Source organism: Cottoperca gobio, chromosome 10 (genome assembly GCF_900634415.1).
Source record: "Cottoperca gobio chromosome 10, fCotGob3.1, whole genome shotgun sequence".
In the NCBI taxonomy this organism is placed as follows: Eukaryota; Metazoa; Chordata; class Actinopteri; order Perciformes; family Bovichtidae; genus Cottoperca; species Cottoperca gobio.
The window spans coordinates 16,028,575-16,046,141 of NC_041364.1; the positions used below are offsets into that span (position 1 = coordinate 16,028,575).

Genomic DNA, 17,567 nt, shown 5'->3' on the forward strand with positions numbered 1-17,567 from the left:
AAAAGGCTTTTTAGGATGAGGACTAACCGATGTGTTTGGTAATCTCAGATAATGACCTTTGCCTGGATTGCTGGAGTGTAACATTTCTCAAATTCAACAGAGCAGGACAAAGCTGCTAACTCTAGCCTACACTCTGATGCAGCAGCGTCCAGGACCAGCTCCCACACAGCTGTGGAATACTACACAGAGTATGTACTGTTGTGCACGAGGCATTTTCTAACGTGACCTATAACAAAATAATAAGGTATGAAAGGACCTCGGCCTTGGAAGTAATGCTGGGTTACTTTGGTAAATAATAGGCTGGTTAGCTGGACATAATAATGTGTGCAGCTTATGTAAGGGCAGAAAAACACAAGCAGTACTTTTGCTGTTGCATGTTTGGTTTCGGAGATCGTAAAGGAATAAGAAAGTATCATGCCAGTGTATCATTGTTGAAATCCAAAGCTTGACAGGACTGCCGCGTTACGGTTACTCAGCTGTGATTAGACGATTGCTCTTTCAGGGAGGCCTTCAGTAAGTTTTGGATCTTTACATTTGAATTATGATCAATTCTTGAGTTTTATATAAAAAAAATGGTTTCATGGAATTGTATTTCTAACCATGGTAAAGTGGCTATCACTACAGTGTTTCTTCTCTACGACTGCATCTTCAATCCGACATGCTGCCTCCGCGCTTGTAAATGATGATGTAATATCTTTCAAGACACCTCTCCGCAGTAATTAGCTGATATTTCTTCTCTTTTAAGAAGAAACTATTTGATTAGCTTGACCTTTTCAAGGAGCTTAACCTTCTTAAAATGTCAGGTGAAAAGGTTTTAAAATAAGTGTGCCATTTTCTCCAAAAATCCCTGTTTTAGGGGGCTCGTGATGACCTATAGCAGTGTGGCAAAAAGAAGATCTGACATTGATGAATCTTACACCTCAAAGCAATTTGTTAGAGTTCAGATATGTTCTTGGAGACCCTTTATCTAAAGCAGGAGTCCCACTCAGGTGGACTGACCTGTCTGTGGGCTTGTTTAGCACTCACATGTTTAGAATCTTAAAGATCTTTAGGGAATTTGTCATATTAGATTTATGCTTAATTTGGTGGTTTATTTCCACATAACATGAAACAAAAATGTGGGTTTACTACCTGGGCTATAGAGGACAAAGTATAACTATTCCCCTCTGTGACAGGGCCATTTATTTGCTCTGAGGCAGATCAATCCAACTCTATCTTCTCTGGATTTCCTCTGCCTTTGTTGTCACCACTCTGGCTGTCTTTAGCAATCATCAGCTTTCATGTCAAATAAATGAGCTGGTTTTTTTTGTGCCAGTGTCGCCGCAGCTCCACCGCTGGTCAAAAGTAATGGGAATGAATAAGGGTTATTTTGCAAGGACCTACGTACATGCAGAGTAGACGTGGCCGAGCAATAAAGGCTTCTGTCAGAGTGAATTGGATCACACGGATGACACATCTGGTGCACTTTACCTCTGAAAGAAAAATAGAAAAATGTAAAACTTTAATGACTCTAAGAGGAATATGGTGTTCAGAAAGAGTGACTTAAGGAATGTGATAAACTTGAGGATGTCATACAAAATGTCCCAGACGCACGATGTTTAAAAATAAAATGAGGCAAAAGAAAAAGAGATTTTGTTTTAGCACGGTCACAGTTGAGATATTTAATTTCAGTTTAATATTGCATATTATAAAAACCACAGAAAGCATCGTAGGCCATGACAGCTTTGTGGCTATTAGTTAAACGGCAAGCGGTATCCTTATTCTTTACCAACACTTGAAGGGACTGAAGTGCTTATAGAATGACCCCTCCAGCTGTCGGGTGTATACTGTATATTATAGACGTACAATGGAGCATCTGCGTCTCCTCTGCCGGCATCAGTAAATAATGCATCCTGTGCATCTGCACCCCGCCTTAATATATCATTCACAGAACGTATGCAGTGAGGCAACCCTTATGCCATTCACACTACACTGCTTAAACCTGCCGCAATATGTTGCACCTGACTTTTATTTGCTCTCTAACACGCTTTGTGGCCAGTTTGCTTTTGTGTTTTATCAATAGGACCGTCTCTCATCAGCTCTACCCATGCTACCCGTGGCTAATCTATCCTAACATACAATCTTTACACAAAGAAGTACGTGACTTGTACTGTAAAACATTTGCTAAGGATAACATTGTGGATGTTTTGTGGCCATGTTTGCCGTTTGGGTTATCACTGTCTATTCCCTTTCACACTATTGTATCTACTATGAGTCACGGCTGAAAAAACAACCTCGCTGAGAAGTAAGGCTCCAACTTTGTTCAAATATTTTACAGTCACACGATTGAACGAAGACTGTTTTTTGAAGGTCTGCAGGTGATGTTTATAGGCCGGCGGTGGTCTTGCAGATGTCCTCATATAATTAGAGCAATAGTTGTCTGCGGCGCCACCCGCTGCTGCCGGTGACAGCACACCACATGAGAATATGCAAATGTGCATCAAAATGGAGAAAACTTCCATTAAACTTCATATTCCAAGGTGATGTTTTCAGGGTGATTTGTATTTGAAAAATGCTAATTCTCATTCGCGTGCAGACTATCTGCCTGGTCTCTGCCTGGTCTCGGCCTTGTCAGGCGCTCGTCGCTATCATACATGAGAAATGTTGCAGTTCGGACTCGTTGGGTTCTGTTCAGTCGAGCAAAAGGGGAAAAGGTGGCTTGATTTCAACTTGCACTGCTAAACTATTCTGTTGAGAGCATTGCATTAGCCAGATTATACTTTTATCTGTCAAATGAATGCGCGGAAATAGCTGACATAACATTATGTTGCAAATCCAATTTAGTATTGATTGACAGTGCGAGATTCACCAAGCCCATGTTATGGCTTCCTGCACTATTAGAGCGTATTGCGGTGTTATTTGCATCAGAAACAGAGGGGCATTTGCTGGGAGTAATTAGTTAAGCTCCTCTGACTTTGGAAATTTAATTGCAGGTACAGTAGAACCGGCTAACAATGGGATAACTGAAGCATTACAGTCTGTGAGGGACTAACAAACAGCAGGAGGCTCCCTGCTAACAAACAGCACTGGAACACACAGACAGACACACACACACACACACACACACACACACACACACACACACACACACACACACACACACATACCAGTAAGGACACACGTTGGCACATATATACACTTAAACAAAAATTACATCATGTCCTGACCTCCTTGATTCTTTGATCCATTAATGACATGCAGTATTCATACTCCCAGCTACTGAATGTTTTAGTATAACTGCAGAGATGTGGAGTGCATTATTAAGAAGCATGGTGCAGACGATCTACAGAATGTTTATCATTTATCATGTGCTGTTGACTTAGCGTGTTGCTCCGATGAAATGCTTGACCTTGAAAGCTGCTTTCATGCATCCCTGTATGTTGGAAATCATAACATAAGGGACTACCATTAATATCATGCACTAAATGTGCCTGAATCCTCTGTCTGTTATTTAAAGATAAATATGTTTCTTGCTTGTTCCAATATGCCCGTGGTTATCGGAATTTGCCACACTTTCTAAACATGTACATTTAGTGTTGCTACACAAAAACCTTATGTAGCAGTGTTGTAAAATCACCTTAAACTGAAGTATTTACTCACATATAATATTTATAATACATTTAAAAGATTGATTTCTCTTTACATTAGCAGGTTTATCTTAACACCCATAATAGCCAGAACATCGATCACAGGAACTGTGCTGTTTACGTGACACAGTGGACACTGTTAATTATTTAAAAGGATCACCGACTATTAATGGTTTTTTGCCTCACCTTTCCCATTATCTGTATCAACCACTTTGTTTTCCTCTCAATTAGGCACGCAAGCAGTGAGCAACACCCATCTCCCATTACTGGGATATGCCAACAGAGGCCATGGGGGAAGGGAAAATAACAGGCTGCTGTTGTTGTTATCACTGCTGTTGCTGCTGCTGCTGCTGCCGCTGCTATTGAGGGATTGTTTTTAGCATTTTCTTGGCTGCATTTCATGTCTTTATTATTTCCACCATAACTCGCCTCTGCTGTTAAACCTTTGTCCTTCCCTTTTGGAGGTCTGAAAAGAATGGGTCACTGAAAGCTAACCTGAGTCAGAGCCATGATGCGGTTGGTGTTTTTTTTCTTAGACCTCTGTGCTGGGCAGACAGCATTAGGTTGAAAAAAAAAACAAGCCTAGGATATAATGATTTAATATATCTGAAATTCAGCCAGTAGTAGGCAAGTGGGATTCGATGTGTTCCTTCAGCCATAACTTTTATCGGTAGCTCTGTTTGTACTTTGGGAAGTGGTCTTTAATAAGCACACACAGGATCTGAGATTCAGTTTGTATCCTGTTATCTGTTCAAATAATATGATGTTAGGGCTACAAAGAATTTGTTATTGAATAAAAAATGTTGTTATTCAAAAATAATCAGCTACTCTATAAAATGTCATAAATGAATGCACTCATATTAATTTTTGTCCAACCAGGCTAATAATCAAAACCCCAAAGATGTTAATTTATAATGATGAAGAGACGATCAGAAAACCCTCAAAGATGAGAAGCCAAACTTCACATTTTGAAGCTAAAACCTTTAAAAAACGCATTTGTGCCTCTTAAATGACTTCACAGTGTTTAATCAATCATCAAATGAGTGTCTGTATTATTGTCTGTTGACGCACTATTTGTGTAATCGACTAATCATTTAAGCAATGGACCACGTGTAACCTCCTGACACAACCTCCACACAAATGCACCGATATCACCATTAACCAGAAATGCCCTGTGAATATCTTGTGCACATACATACATGGACACGCATGTATAGTACATATTCGTGTGTTAATGTGTGGGCTACCATTCTGCGTGCAGACACACTGTTCCATGTAGCTCAAACCTCATGTGGTGAAGATGTCTTCCTGCCACGCTGCGCTGACTGCTGCGGTCGCATGCTTCTGACTGTGTAAAGCCAGAGGCAAGAGAGTGAAGTGTGTCAGCCTGTGCAGCTGATAACACCGCCTCTGTCACACTCAGGCCAAAGACTGTTTGCCGGGGAGCCAAAGCGCGTGATGTGTTTGTGACGCAGCACGCAGTGGCATTCAAATAGTGAAATTGGGGTAGGCACTCCCCCCCTCATCCCTTGAACTATGTCACGTCATTTATCTTATGCCACATGATACATTTCCATTTTCCACACAGCGATTCCTCCCGTACGTTTTTTTCCATCAGAATGTTCTGCCACTTGACACATGTCAAGTTTCTATCCCACTGGAGATTCTTTTCTTTTTTACACTTTGTACAGTGTTTGTACGGTATGTTTTATTCTTACTAGATTTGTTGTTTCTCTACATCTCTGTGACACTCTACCACAATGGCAAGTGCTTCTCTCGCTCCATAGGCCATTGCCTTCCCGAAGTCTCTTTCATGGAAAGAGGCACTGACAGAATAAAGAAGAGCTCCTTGAGAGCAGTCTCTTATCAGCCTCCAACATCTGGCCAAGACTGATGGGCTCTTTGGAATAGCTCTCCAAATATCATTGAGTTTGAGCTGCATAATGCTTGTTTAACTGCATCCTTCCCACAATACTAATTCACCCCCCTCTCATTATGTGCATTTCACCAAAGGAACCCATTTCTATGATTACTGAATTCAGTTTCCCAGCAGGGTGAGATTGATGTGAGGCAGTGCACTAAATGGTACAAAAAAAGAGGTAAAGAAATAAAATATGATGTGACCAGTCCTGTTCATACAGAAACATATTGAATTTCCGAGCTGTTTTGTAAATCTTTGACACGGAAAGCAATTTTCTCTGAGATGCACACTTATCTTGAAGGAAAATTAGTCTTGCTAAATTGAAGTAATCATTGTAAATTTAAAATGTAAAGCCTTGATGCAGGGGCAACCCATTATATTAAAGCTCTGAGGTAATCTGCAGCTGATTTAGGAATTAATCCGAACACCTGGTTCTGAATCTGCAAAGTTCACTGGATGCCAAGCCTCTGATCTCACACGAGGAAGGTCTGAGCACAAGTGTCGCACTCAGCCAGTTTTGTTCTTGTCTCACAGCATTATGAATATATCAATTCTAGTCATGTTTTCTCTTCATCACAGAATGATACTTTTTTTTTTATCTCTGCACAACACGCTTTGTTTTCTTTTGGTCATGAAATAACCATTTTATAACCTGTAATAACCTTTAGATAAAAAGGTGAGTTTTCTGACGTGCCTCTCTGTGTAATCTAGAGTCACTTTATTGTGATTGCGACGGGAACTTTTCGGTCACTTCCAGCTGCAATCTTCTCTAATAACGTTATCTGCTGATGACTATTTACTGACTTTTTTTGTTTTTGTTTTGGCATTTTCCCCTTTTTGTAAAGGCCAAATCCCCATGCGCTGCAGAACCTGCTGTGGTAATGCCCACTGCTTTCCCAGGGAGTGTAGGCTAGAGGGTGTGGAGTCACCAGCTGCTTCTTTCACCTGACAGCGAGGAGCTTCACCAGGAGGGTGCAGCACATGCAGAGGTTCAAAGAATCTCCTGCAGATCGTAATGCAACTCCACACAGACGTCCTGACCAACCAGTAGGAGTCACCAGTGCGGCTGCAAGGAACGCTGCCAGTTGGGTTTTATGGAGTTGGAAACACTGGAGCCGCCGGATTAAAGCTGATCGCTGCAGTGCAGGGCGAGTGTTTTCACTCTGCAACACTCGGGTGCCAGCCAATGTTACATTTAAGCAATTATGTGAGCTATATATTTTGCTTCCTTTTGGACTCACGACACCGTGTTGTTTGATCGATACCTCTGTGCCTGATGACGATCCAATTCAGGCTTGAGAAGTTTCAAGGAATACGTTTGAAAAGAAAATATATATAACATGTTTTTCTGTCAGCAGGATTGCGATTTTCATGAAACTTGGTGGAAGTTAGTAGCATGAGCCAAATAATTAGATTTTGGAGCAGATCCGAATCAAAGGAGGAGATGGTTACGCGTGCTTGTTATCCGATGACCAAGAAAGTTAAAATTAATAAATTATTTTGTTATCCTGAGAAAACGCAAGCTCGTTAGGTCAAGTTGACATCACGTAATCATGAGCAAATCAAACCTAAAAATAGTCACACCCCGTGGGCCAAAAGACTCCCATAGAGACTGAGAATTTCTTGTTATTTCAAATAATGGTTATAGTTTCTAACTTATTTGCTTGTGTATCCTCAAAGAGGCAAAGACGAAGATTTCCTGCAAATGAATAATTCTTGCTGGTGAGGCTTGCAGTGCTCAGAGCTGTAGCCTGTGAATCATCATCATCATCATGAGATAAAAGGCAACATCTTTTCATCTATTTTTCAGTCCTTTTCACTTTGCCTGCTCGAGTAACACTCCTGTGAGTGTTTTCAAACCCAGGAAGGCATATCATATAATTATTTGTTTTCATATAGATCATATCTGTGATTTTCTACACTTGTGACAAAATTGAATTCCTGCAGCGGAAGAGCTTAAGGGATAACGCAGCATGGCCAAAATGTTCTAATTGCAAATAATGCAGCACAATCATGACCATTTTATATCAATTATATCAAGCCTTATCTCAAATACTCGGGCTCCCCTTGCAGAGAATAATGTTTTTTTTTCCACGAGATTTGTTTGAAATGATGCATGATTAGCTCCATTCACACCGAGTATCAGCATGCACTTGTAGATGACCAATTAAATGGCTCCTTTGGTATGCTTTCAATTAATTGTTCTATACAATGTTTTTGCAGCACAATATCACAGGTGGCCTCTTATTATCCACTAAAGCAACCATCAAAGTTTCAGATGCAGGTGTGATGTCGCGTTTGTGGAAATTGCAATGGGTCACAGTTTGACATTGGTGATTATGACAACCAACATCCTACGACTCTGACACGAAGGCTGTGGAGACCAGAGAATCAATGTGATATCATCCCAGATTCATCCCCAGAGGGCCAGTCAGTTGTGGGAATATAGCTTCTCTGACCCTGTTTGGAAAGGAAATCCCCCCCTTTGATTGCTAAGTCATGCCACATCATTACTTCAAGGGCATCAATAACTAACACCACACTTTCAAACACACAGTCCCACTTGTGGTATTGATATGAATGTGAAAGATGATCCAATTCATCATCCTCATCTCTCAGATCTTAAACACAAAGTTATCTTTTGTTCTCTTTGACATAACACAATTTTTCTTTAGGATCAGGTTACATAGTGTTACTGCACACATATTTTAATACTAAATAACAGGACGCACAGTCTAAGTTAGAGGGAACTCAGTGCATGGCAGTATCAATAGCTGAAGCCATCTGCAGTGCAATTAAAAACTACATTTTCAAAGCCCTTTGCTGTGGGTGATAAATGGGCTAATAATCCCTTAATTGTTCTCTCTTAGGCAGAATCATTAGAGACGGAGAGCAAACTAAAGTAAATCAAATAATACTGAGAGATATCAGTTAGTTCATGATGGACAAACCTTCAAAAGAAGGCTAAATGTGTTTCTGGCAAAATGCAAGGAGCAAAACAAACATCTTTTCAGTCTTTTTCAGCCTTGTCATGATCATTTTCAGGACCATAGACAGCTCGTGTGTGTGTGTGTGTGTGTGTGTGTGTGTGTGTGTGTGTGTGTGTGTGTGTGTGTTTAACTTTATGTCTTTATCTCTCTCCAACCTTAAATAGATGTAAACACGGATAGGGTAAGATTGCAGAATTAATGGAAAAGTCACAACACAAACTTCCCCTTTGTGGGAAATAACCGCAGCTCTGCATGTTCGCCTCTCCGCGGATTGTGGCGATATGCAGCCGCTGGAAGTGGCCAGGCTATACGGAATCATTGGCCACCAGAGATTGCAGTGTTTCTATTGATTCGTCCGACAGAAGGCTAATATTGACAAGTGCAACGCTTATTCCAAGCCGTCCTAATCTAGCAGGCTGAGGCTTTTTTAATTTAACGTCAAATCAAGTTTGACCAACATTGGCCGGCCGCGACGGGTCCAATCGGAGTTCAGATCAGTTCCTTCTACCCCCCACACCAGCCCACCCCCTCTTCTCTCTCCCTCTCCCTCTCTCTCTGCTTCTCTTAGTTGCAAAAAAATGCTCTGCAGCTGGGCTGCACCTCAATGAACCTAATTGGTGCACTGTGAGCGACCATCATCTATCCACTGGATTTCCATCGCGCCCGGCTTCCATCCAGAACATATGAATTTGCTTAGACAGACCCTTTTAAGGAGTTGAACAGATAGGTCGGAGAAAATGGCACAACGCGCGGTTTTGTTCCTACTGTGGCTCTTTGACAGATCATACGCAGGCTTTCCCAATCAGATTAATATCGGTAAGTGTCTTTGCTGTGTTAAAAAATGCTGCATATTGTTGTTTTTTTAGGACAAAGATTGTAATTTTACACCGGAGAGATGTGCTCGGAGCGCGGGGCTCTGCGCAATGATATAAGAGACTAACTTGATTGTACGTATGCTGCGATGTTAAAGCCGCTGATTCTGTAAAACTGTAGATTATAGCTTAATCTAGTTTTGTCTGTGTCATCGCAATCGTTGGTTTAAAAAAATAAGTGTACAATAAGGAGGAAGACAGGAGACAGTCAGTTCCCCCGCTCGATCTGAAGAGTTGCAGACAGGCGCACTGGTCACAAATGCATGATAGTTATTCTTCCAAATGCCAACCAGCCTGCTTTCTATTACAGTGGGACCTACAGAGTTCTTCCTCACTGAATAAAATGAGGTCCAACACTGACACTAGACTTAAAAAGGCACATGTGCGATTGTCTGATCTTGGTTTTCATCTCTTTTAAGGGGGACTGTTCATGCGTTCCACGGTGCAGGAGCACAGCGCGTTCAGGTTCGCTGTCCAACTCTACAACACCAACCAAAACACCACTGAAAAGCCTTTCCACCTCAACTACAATGTCGACAACCTCGAGTCGTCCAACAGCTTTTCAGTCACCCATGCGTGTAAGTGTGCTTCTATTTTAGTCATGTCCAGATTCTTCCCCCACTTATGTCCACAGCAGAGCGGACAGAATTATCTATGTCAAACTCATACATGGAGCTTATAGAGACTACATCTCAATCCAGGGAGAGCAGTCAAGTTCATCTCACTTCACTGTGGCTCGTAAATCCTCAATAGGAATTTACAAATAGCCTACATATTGTTACATAAGGTTCCCATATTTATCCTTCATCATTTTCTTGGGTTCTACCACAACATGCATACATCCTTTATATTTATATATATATATATATATATATATATATATATATATATATATTAGAAATGTATGTTTGTTTTTACAGATAATACCATTTTACAGCTGTGCTTCACATTCACTGCATTTGTGTCTGCTGAGTTTTGCAGTGGTGATATATTTCACATTCCACATTGTAAAATAAGTTCCGTTGGCATCATGCTGTATACATGCTGTATACTGAAAATGCATCCCGTTAAACAAACCCTGTGTCAAGGACTCTCTGCTGGAGGAGCTCATGTGTTTTTTATAGCTGTGTGTTTTATAAATATCTTTATTTTTCACCATCAATGATTCACTATTCACGGAGAAAGGATATACATTGGTACAGTATTTATTATAGATGACACTTTTCCCTCTCCATGGGTGGTTATGTGGTTATGGTCCATCCCATGGTGCAACTGGTGCAGTGGCTGATCCAACAGATAACCTCATATTTTCTACGCCCCTATTGGCTGCAGTTTCCTGAAATGGACAAAACGGGGAAGAAATACAGTCGGGAATGCCATTTGTGAAGTCATTTTAAAATGATGAGTTCGGTTTGGCTGAATGGTTGACTTCAGAGACAAACGGCTCCGTCTGACTGGTGCATTTGAGTCCCTCTAACCCCTGTGTGGCACGATCATAATGGCCCCTCTGACTCTCCATGGCATCTCCTCCTGCGCCGTCCTCTGACTCCCCCTGTGTTACAGAGCATCTCCCCCAGCATTGCAGAGTCAGCTCATTAGCACCCAGCCCTCATAGCTCCTCACTGTGCTGTCATTGGGTGAAAGGGGGGAAAAATCCATAGCTCCCCAACCAACGGCAGCAAATGAGTCGGGCTCAGACCTGCAGAGGAGGTGGGTCTGAGCAGCGAGGGAGATAAAGCAGAGCGTCATATCACAGGCAGCAGAGCTGCAAGTGCCCTAACGAAGGCATCCATAAGAAACAATAAGCAAATGAGAGTGAATAAATAATAGATAGTGCTGTGCAATTTCACGCATGTTGAAGAGGAAGGGAAGCATAGTACAAAAAGGCTTGATATCAGAATCTAATTAAATTCAGGGGCAGACAGAGCTTTAGTGTGAGGAAGTGGTTCCTGTGGGAGCCGTGGCCCCGTTTCTTGCTGCCACGTCTTAGCATCTCCATCAAGAGCACTGTCTCAGGACTGCCTTGAACTTCAGATACAAGAACGCTATGAGCTGTGAATGATGCAAAGAAACCAATGCTTAAAAAGAAATGTATTGCTCGATGATGCAAAAATAGGAGAGCTATTGTCAAATGTCATTATAATGTTTGGTGAGAGCATCTCTCTCGCTTTGATGTGCATATTAATAATCTGCACTGCTTGGAATTTCTCTTGAGTGCTGAATGTTTAGTTTTCTACATTATACAGAAAGAGGTTTTGTACTTAACACACTAAAAGCCCTCTACTTAATTGTAAAATAATCAACAAACTCCGAGCAAAGACGGTTCTTAAGACGGTCTGAGATGCAGTTTTCTTTCAAATCAGATTTGTGTAATGTATGATCTGAGACTTTTTTTCAAGTTAGTGCCCTGAGACGCTTGTCAAGCTGAGCTCGCACACCGCAGACAGCTCATGCTGAGCTCACAACAGTCCATAAGCACCTCAGATTGTCTCTACCAATGTAGCGAACAAAATAGAGATGACAGTTATTAGATATCACTTATCTGCTGACTTCCAGGCCTTTGAGGCTTCTCTTCTGGTGACTGAAGACCTCTTGTGTTCTAAATTTTAGATTTGTCAGCGCTGTTTGTTCTGCGAGCTGTCACAATTATTTAGTGGACATTCAAATTCCCTTTGTCATCAATAGCCCTGTGTGGGTGACTCAGACATTAGTCAGCAGTACTGCACATCTATTCTATGACCGGGCAATCTGAATTCAGATTTATTTTATAAAAGTGGCATTTCTGCAGGTTTGGAGAGTAAATCTATTTTGAGGCAGGCTTCATTACTCTGATTTAAGATGAGTTTTTTTGCATAGTCGTTGAAATGACAGCATTTGTTTCTTTTCTTGAAGGTGATGTTCTGCTGTAGTGTGCATCCTCCCTTTACTCTGGGACGGATACTGCCAAAGCCCTCTACTCTGACTCATCATGTAGATCAGTCACCCTCATTTGCTGTACGTCCTTTAAAAGTAATATAATAAGAGGCAGAGGAACAAAATGACGTGCATACAGTAATTCAAATTAAACATGCTGGAGTTTATTTTTGCTTTTTAGAAACAAATATAATCCTTAGGTGTTATGAAGGCACAGTCTTGTGTGAAAAGAATTTCTTTCAAGTCATTTTAAAACCTTATGCCATTAATTGAATTAGTGGCCGGCAGCAAAACAATGTGTGGCTTCAGTAATCCTTAAGGCTTGGCTTTGTACCGCAGAGGCATGGTGTGTGCTTTGGTAGCAAGACTGTTGTTGCTTTGAAGTGACATCAGAAATGGTGAAATGTGTAATTACCAGAGCAGGGTCCATAATATCTGTGGAAACTAGGAATCAGGTAGGCTCACAGAGAAGACAGGGCTAGTTCAAAGCAAAGGGTACCAGTTTGAAGAAAGCAGAGTAGACAGCATTAATGTTCCCGATGGTCACGGCGAGACAACTTAATGACATCGCCATCCTTTTCTCTCCTGTTTACCCTTTTTCTTTTTCTTCTTCTTCTTCTTACCTTACCTGAGGCGAAGAAAACATCAAGCCCCCCTCTGCCTCTCCTTGCCACACTATGTATTAGATTACTCGCCTTGATTCCTGTTAAAGCCAAATTTTGCAATGCTTGGCTTTTGAATCTCATCTCCCTATTCCTCATTCCTCATTCTGTCATTAAGCTAATGGCCTGTGTCCCCTCCGCCAGCCCTTTTACATGTGCCTACCCCTCTTTTATTGAATCCTCCAGATCCTTTAAACCCTGGCAGTAGCAGATGCTTTTTTTGGCTGCACAGTTGAGCCACCGCTGTTATAGTTGCAGGGTCCCCGCGGATCCTTAAAAATGTACATTTAGTTTTGGATATTCAATGTCTAAAAATGTCTGGAATTGTATCATTTATTTTACTGGTATTTTTCCACTGCAGTGACCATTTCCAACACATCAATACTTATTTTTGGGACATTCTTTCATTGCTCTTATTCACTTTCTCACCAAGAGTTAGATGAGAAGATCGATACACCTCTCATGTTTGTACAGTAAACACGGAGGTTGGGGAAGGATCCGGTTAGAAACGGCTAGCCTGGTAGAACAGCAACAAAACTCACCCATCCAAAGCTTCCTAATTAAATAACATATTGTATCTCATTTCTTTAATCCATACAACAACTGGAATTGTAAAAACGTCAATTTAAAAGAAGACGTCCTTTTATAAATGGTACAGATTATTTCAACCTGCTGAGACTGAAGGTCCCCGCCAAGAGGCCCCCCTGTAAAGCAGCAAATTGTTGTTTTTACACTTCAATAAAAAAAACCCAAAGCAACATTCATGTTAGTTATTGAGCTTTAGAGGAGCTGGTAGGTGTATTTTACTACCTTTGGACAGAACCAGGCTAGCTGTTTCCAGTCTTTATGCTAAGCTAAGCTAACCTGCTGCTGACTGTAGCTTCACATTTACCATACAGCTATGAGAGTGGTATGAGTCTTCTCTTCCACCTCTTGGCTACAAAGCAGACTACTGTATTTCCCCAAAATGTCAAACTATTAAAACTGCTTCAAGTGAATAGCAGTTGACTTTTACGATGCTACATGTCCATGCTACCTTATTGTCAGTGCAAAGCAGCGTGCAGAAAAGTGAATTATCAGACATAATTTGAGTGCTGCAGGACAATCAACGGTGATAATGTGTGAGCAGGATCAGAAAGTGTGTGTGGAGTCCATTAAGACGCAGGGCCTTCCATTTAACAGTCAGGAAGAAAACTCCAGCAGATGCTTGTATTTGAATGCCTCAATAACATAGTGCACTACTTTTTGTCTAGACACAACACATTCTTAGAGACATCTTGTTCACTGACCTTTACGCCCACCCAGAGAGTGCTAGCTCTGCACATGTTGCCCAGAAACACCAATGGTCTCTTTACACCGGCGGCCCACACAATGACTGAACACATGTGGCAAATGGCATATGTTGTGAAGCACAGAGGAAAGGGCCCTTACTAAAATCTTCACGTGTATTGTTCTGTATCGCTTTTGGGGCTGTTGTTGGTGTGTTGGATGGTAAACAAAGCGACAGGCAGGCATGTTTTTGCAGCGCATGGGCCTGACAGATAAAGGCTATGGTCGAGAGAAGCTCCTCAGGTGATTGTAGTAGTGCCACACTTCTTACGTCCTTGCAGGCTGTAACTCAGCTTGAGAGGTGTGACCAGGGAAACATGGGGGAAGCTGAGAAAGAGTGGGGGAACTGTGTGGTGGGAGGGTAGACACAAAGACTGCAGTAAGAGAAAGCAAAAAGAATCTGATAAAAGAATGTTTTAGATGTAGCTTATATAGAGAGTCTGTGTGTGTGCATAAGTGTATGACTGTGTGAGTGAGTGAGTGAGGGAGAGACTTCTCCAGGCTATGGGGGTTGTGCTGGGACATGCCATCACAGTCCAGCTGTGTTGAAAGCACAGATGGAGGTTTGTTTATGGACACATAGGCATGTGCATATGAATGCGTGTGTGTGCACATATGCACAGAGCCACACACAAACACACTGTAGGCATATGCAGTCACACGTGATACAGACAGACACTTCCCATCTCCCTCCTCACATTTTTTACTTGGTATCTCAGTGTTTTGTACTAAAGCTTGCATGACACACTTCATCATTCATCCAAAGTAAAGGTCATGGTAAAAAATATTGTCCTCTCCCCATCTGTCTCTTTGTCTAAACACAATTGACCATTTAAAAAAAATAATAATAATAATGTTTGCAGGCTAGGGTTTATGTGAAATGCAATGAATGGTGGTGGTGGTTTTTGATGAGCACCATGACTGTGCAAAAGCCTCTGAGAGAAACACGAGCCACCCTAGAGTAACGTGTGGTGTGTTTGAGTCCAGGCGGTCTCAGAGGTCTGTCGGGGTGGCTGGATGTGGGGCCTCAGTCAGATGAGTGGTACAATAATGGCCCCGGATAAGGTTACATGCTCTGGGAACAGCTAGCCCTCTGAGAGGGGAGCAGGACGTCAGCAGAAGGGAGTGATTGACAGCGTAGCTCAGATTAAAAAAGAAAAAAGAGGGAAGAAAAGGATGAGGTAGAGAAAGGGTGAAATCTCAGTCAGATAGTGTCACATAATATAATCTGACTCAGGCTAAAACAAATTATGGCAAAGTTATTATTATTATTAGACTAAAAGTCAACATTTCCATAAAGCTATTACTACTTTCTACTACAAGTGCTACTTGCTACTACATGATAGCAAAACACTGCAATTTAGTACTAATGATATACTAATAACCAATCCTGCATTTTTCTATAATTTTCTTGAATCCTGCTGGCGTGACTATAATGACTGGTACTGTTAGTTTTGGTAGACATGAGACAAACTCATAAAAGGCTGTAAAATGGAACATTCTTTTGACCTAATTTCCTGGCCATGAGATGCCCTATGCTGTATTTTTATTTAGTTATTTATTCTAAAGTGAGGCACATAGCTGAAGCTGTAATGAGATTCAGACTAGAAAACATAGAATACACTCCAAGGCAGATTCAACACAATGAATTTTTAATCAGAATATCAAAAGATCCTCTTAAACCTTACCTGAGGAGAAGTGTTGCTGTCGGAGTGTTATTTGTCTTGGAATCAATGACGCTGGCAGATGTTGTTTGATAAAACAACAGCGTTCCTCCCTCGCTGCTGTGGTGGCTTCAAATCTCCATATATCTTTCACAAACACTGGGCATTTGGCCACTGCAGCAGCGCCGGAATACAAAAAAGAATCACGTATAGAGACAGATTTCTCTGATTTGGAAGATCAGTGCATCACATCTCAGATTTACGTCTGTACTTTTAAAGATTTCTCCAGCCCTGAAAGTTATCAATCTTTTGTGGTGTGTTCCGACCTACTGTGGGGATGTTGGGGTCTTTTGATTTCTTATTGATTTCCTTTATCTAGCTGCTCAATTTTCCAGAGCCAAGTGTGATAAATGGCAAGTGAGGGATCAAGGTGAAATGATTATGAATAGTCTGTCATGGCACCATGAAGATATCATCACCCTACAGCGTGCAGCTATTTCAAGACAACATGGAATTACTGTATGTAGTGTGGTATCAACATAAAAGCTTTTTATATAATGCTTACTAGTACTGCGATTGCAAGAAATACTTTACATATATACGGGACATCATGCTCGCTCACAAAGCTTTAACACTTAAATAGATGTAGTTGACGATACAATTTACATATCTATAAAGAAACGCCACAACTGCACAATAAAAACCCTGATATAACCATTATGCAACCAACCAAGAATAGGTTGAAGAATTATTTGTGCACCACTGACCCATATGTGAGCTTTATGGCATACCCATGAATGCAAGGCATAGACCATGTCAGAAGACATGATGCAACATGACAGCCCATCTATGCTCTGCACATCTGTTCACCACTGTTCAAATAATAGGGTGGTTTCTAAACTATAAGTCAACAATGACAGGCAAAGTCTGTGTTCTCTTATTGAAGATGATATCAGCGCTGCGTTGTGATGAACAAGAGGAGCTGGCTGACCATATAAATAGCAAACGATAAACACTATGAGAGGCCGCACAGGAGGAGACGCACAACGTCTTTGTGGTGCATTAGACACATTCTCTGCCGTGCTCTGTGTGAGGAAAAACTGTTTATGATAAGAAAAAGCCGGTACATGTGGTGCATTTTAAGTAAAATGAATAGGGGGCAACCTGCCATTGTGAACTATTCATCTCAGGTGCATCAAGCATATGTCTGGCAGCAGCTCGACGCCATGTGATGGCTGCTTTCCATTTAGTTTTCTCAATGAGCAAAACCTCTCAAGGAGAGTGGATGACATTGTTTGTGGCAGAGATTACTTTTCTTTTGAAAATGTCATTCACCCTCATGCATCAGTTGTGAAAAGGCAGGGATGGAGTAGGTAAAGAAGGAGAAAGGAAGAGCATTTTCAAAACTTGTCTCCTATAAAGATTTCTTACATTACACTCAGCATTTAGTTTTACTTTTACTCCCTCTCTCTGTTCTTCTCATTTCTATATTTCTCCCTTTTATATATATTTAATCTCTGCCACAAAGCCCAGTACAGCCCTGTTCCCGCACCCGTTGCAGTCACACTCTAGCTAGCTATTGGCCATTCA

At 41.3% G+C, this 17,567-nt stretch overlaps 1 protein-coding gene across 10 annotated transcripts in view; it reads left to right on the forward strand.

Annotated features, from left to right (window-relative positions):
• Nucleotides 1-17,567, forward strand: part of LOC115014856 (glutamate receptor 3) — a 111,238-nt gene that overhangs the window by 22,508 nt on the left and 71,163 nt on the right. For 5 of the 10 annotated variants that reach the window (XR_003832949.1, XM_029441950.1, XM_029441955.1 and 2 more), the window contains exons 2-3: nt 6,393-6,754; nt 9,829-9,987. Coding sequence is in view for 8 of the 10 variants with exons in the window: in XM_029441950.1 (XP_029297810.1) it covers nt 6,529-6,754; nt 9,829-9,987 (385 nt within the window). In the remaining 2 variants the exon portion in view is untranslated. Of the gene's footprint in view, nt 1-6,392; nt 6,755-9,146; nt 9,354-9,828; nt 9,988-17,567 lie in introns of those variants that run through there. The other 5 variants (XR_003832950.1, XM_029441952.1, XM_029441953.1 and 2 more) reach the window with 2 other exon arrangements.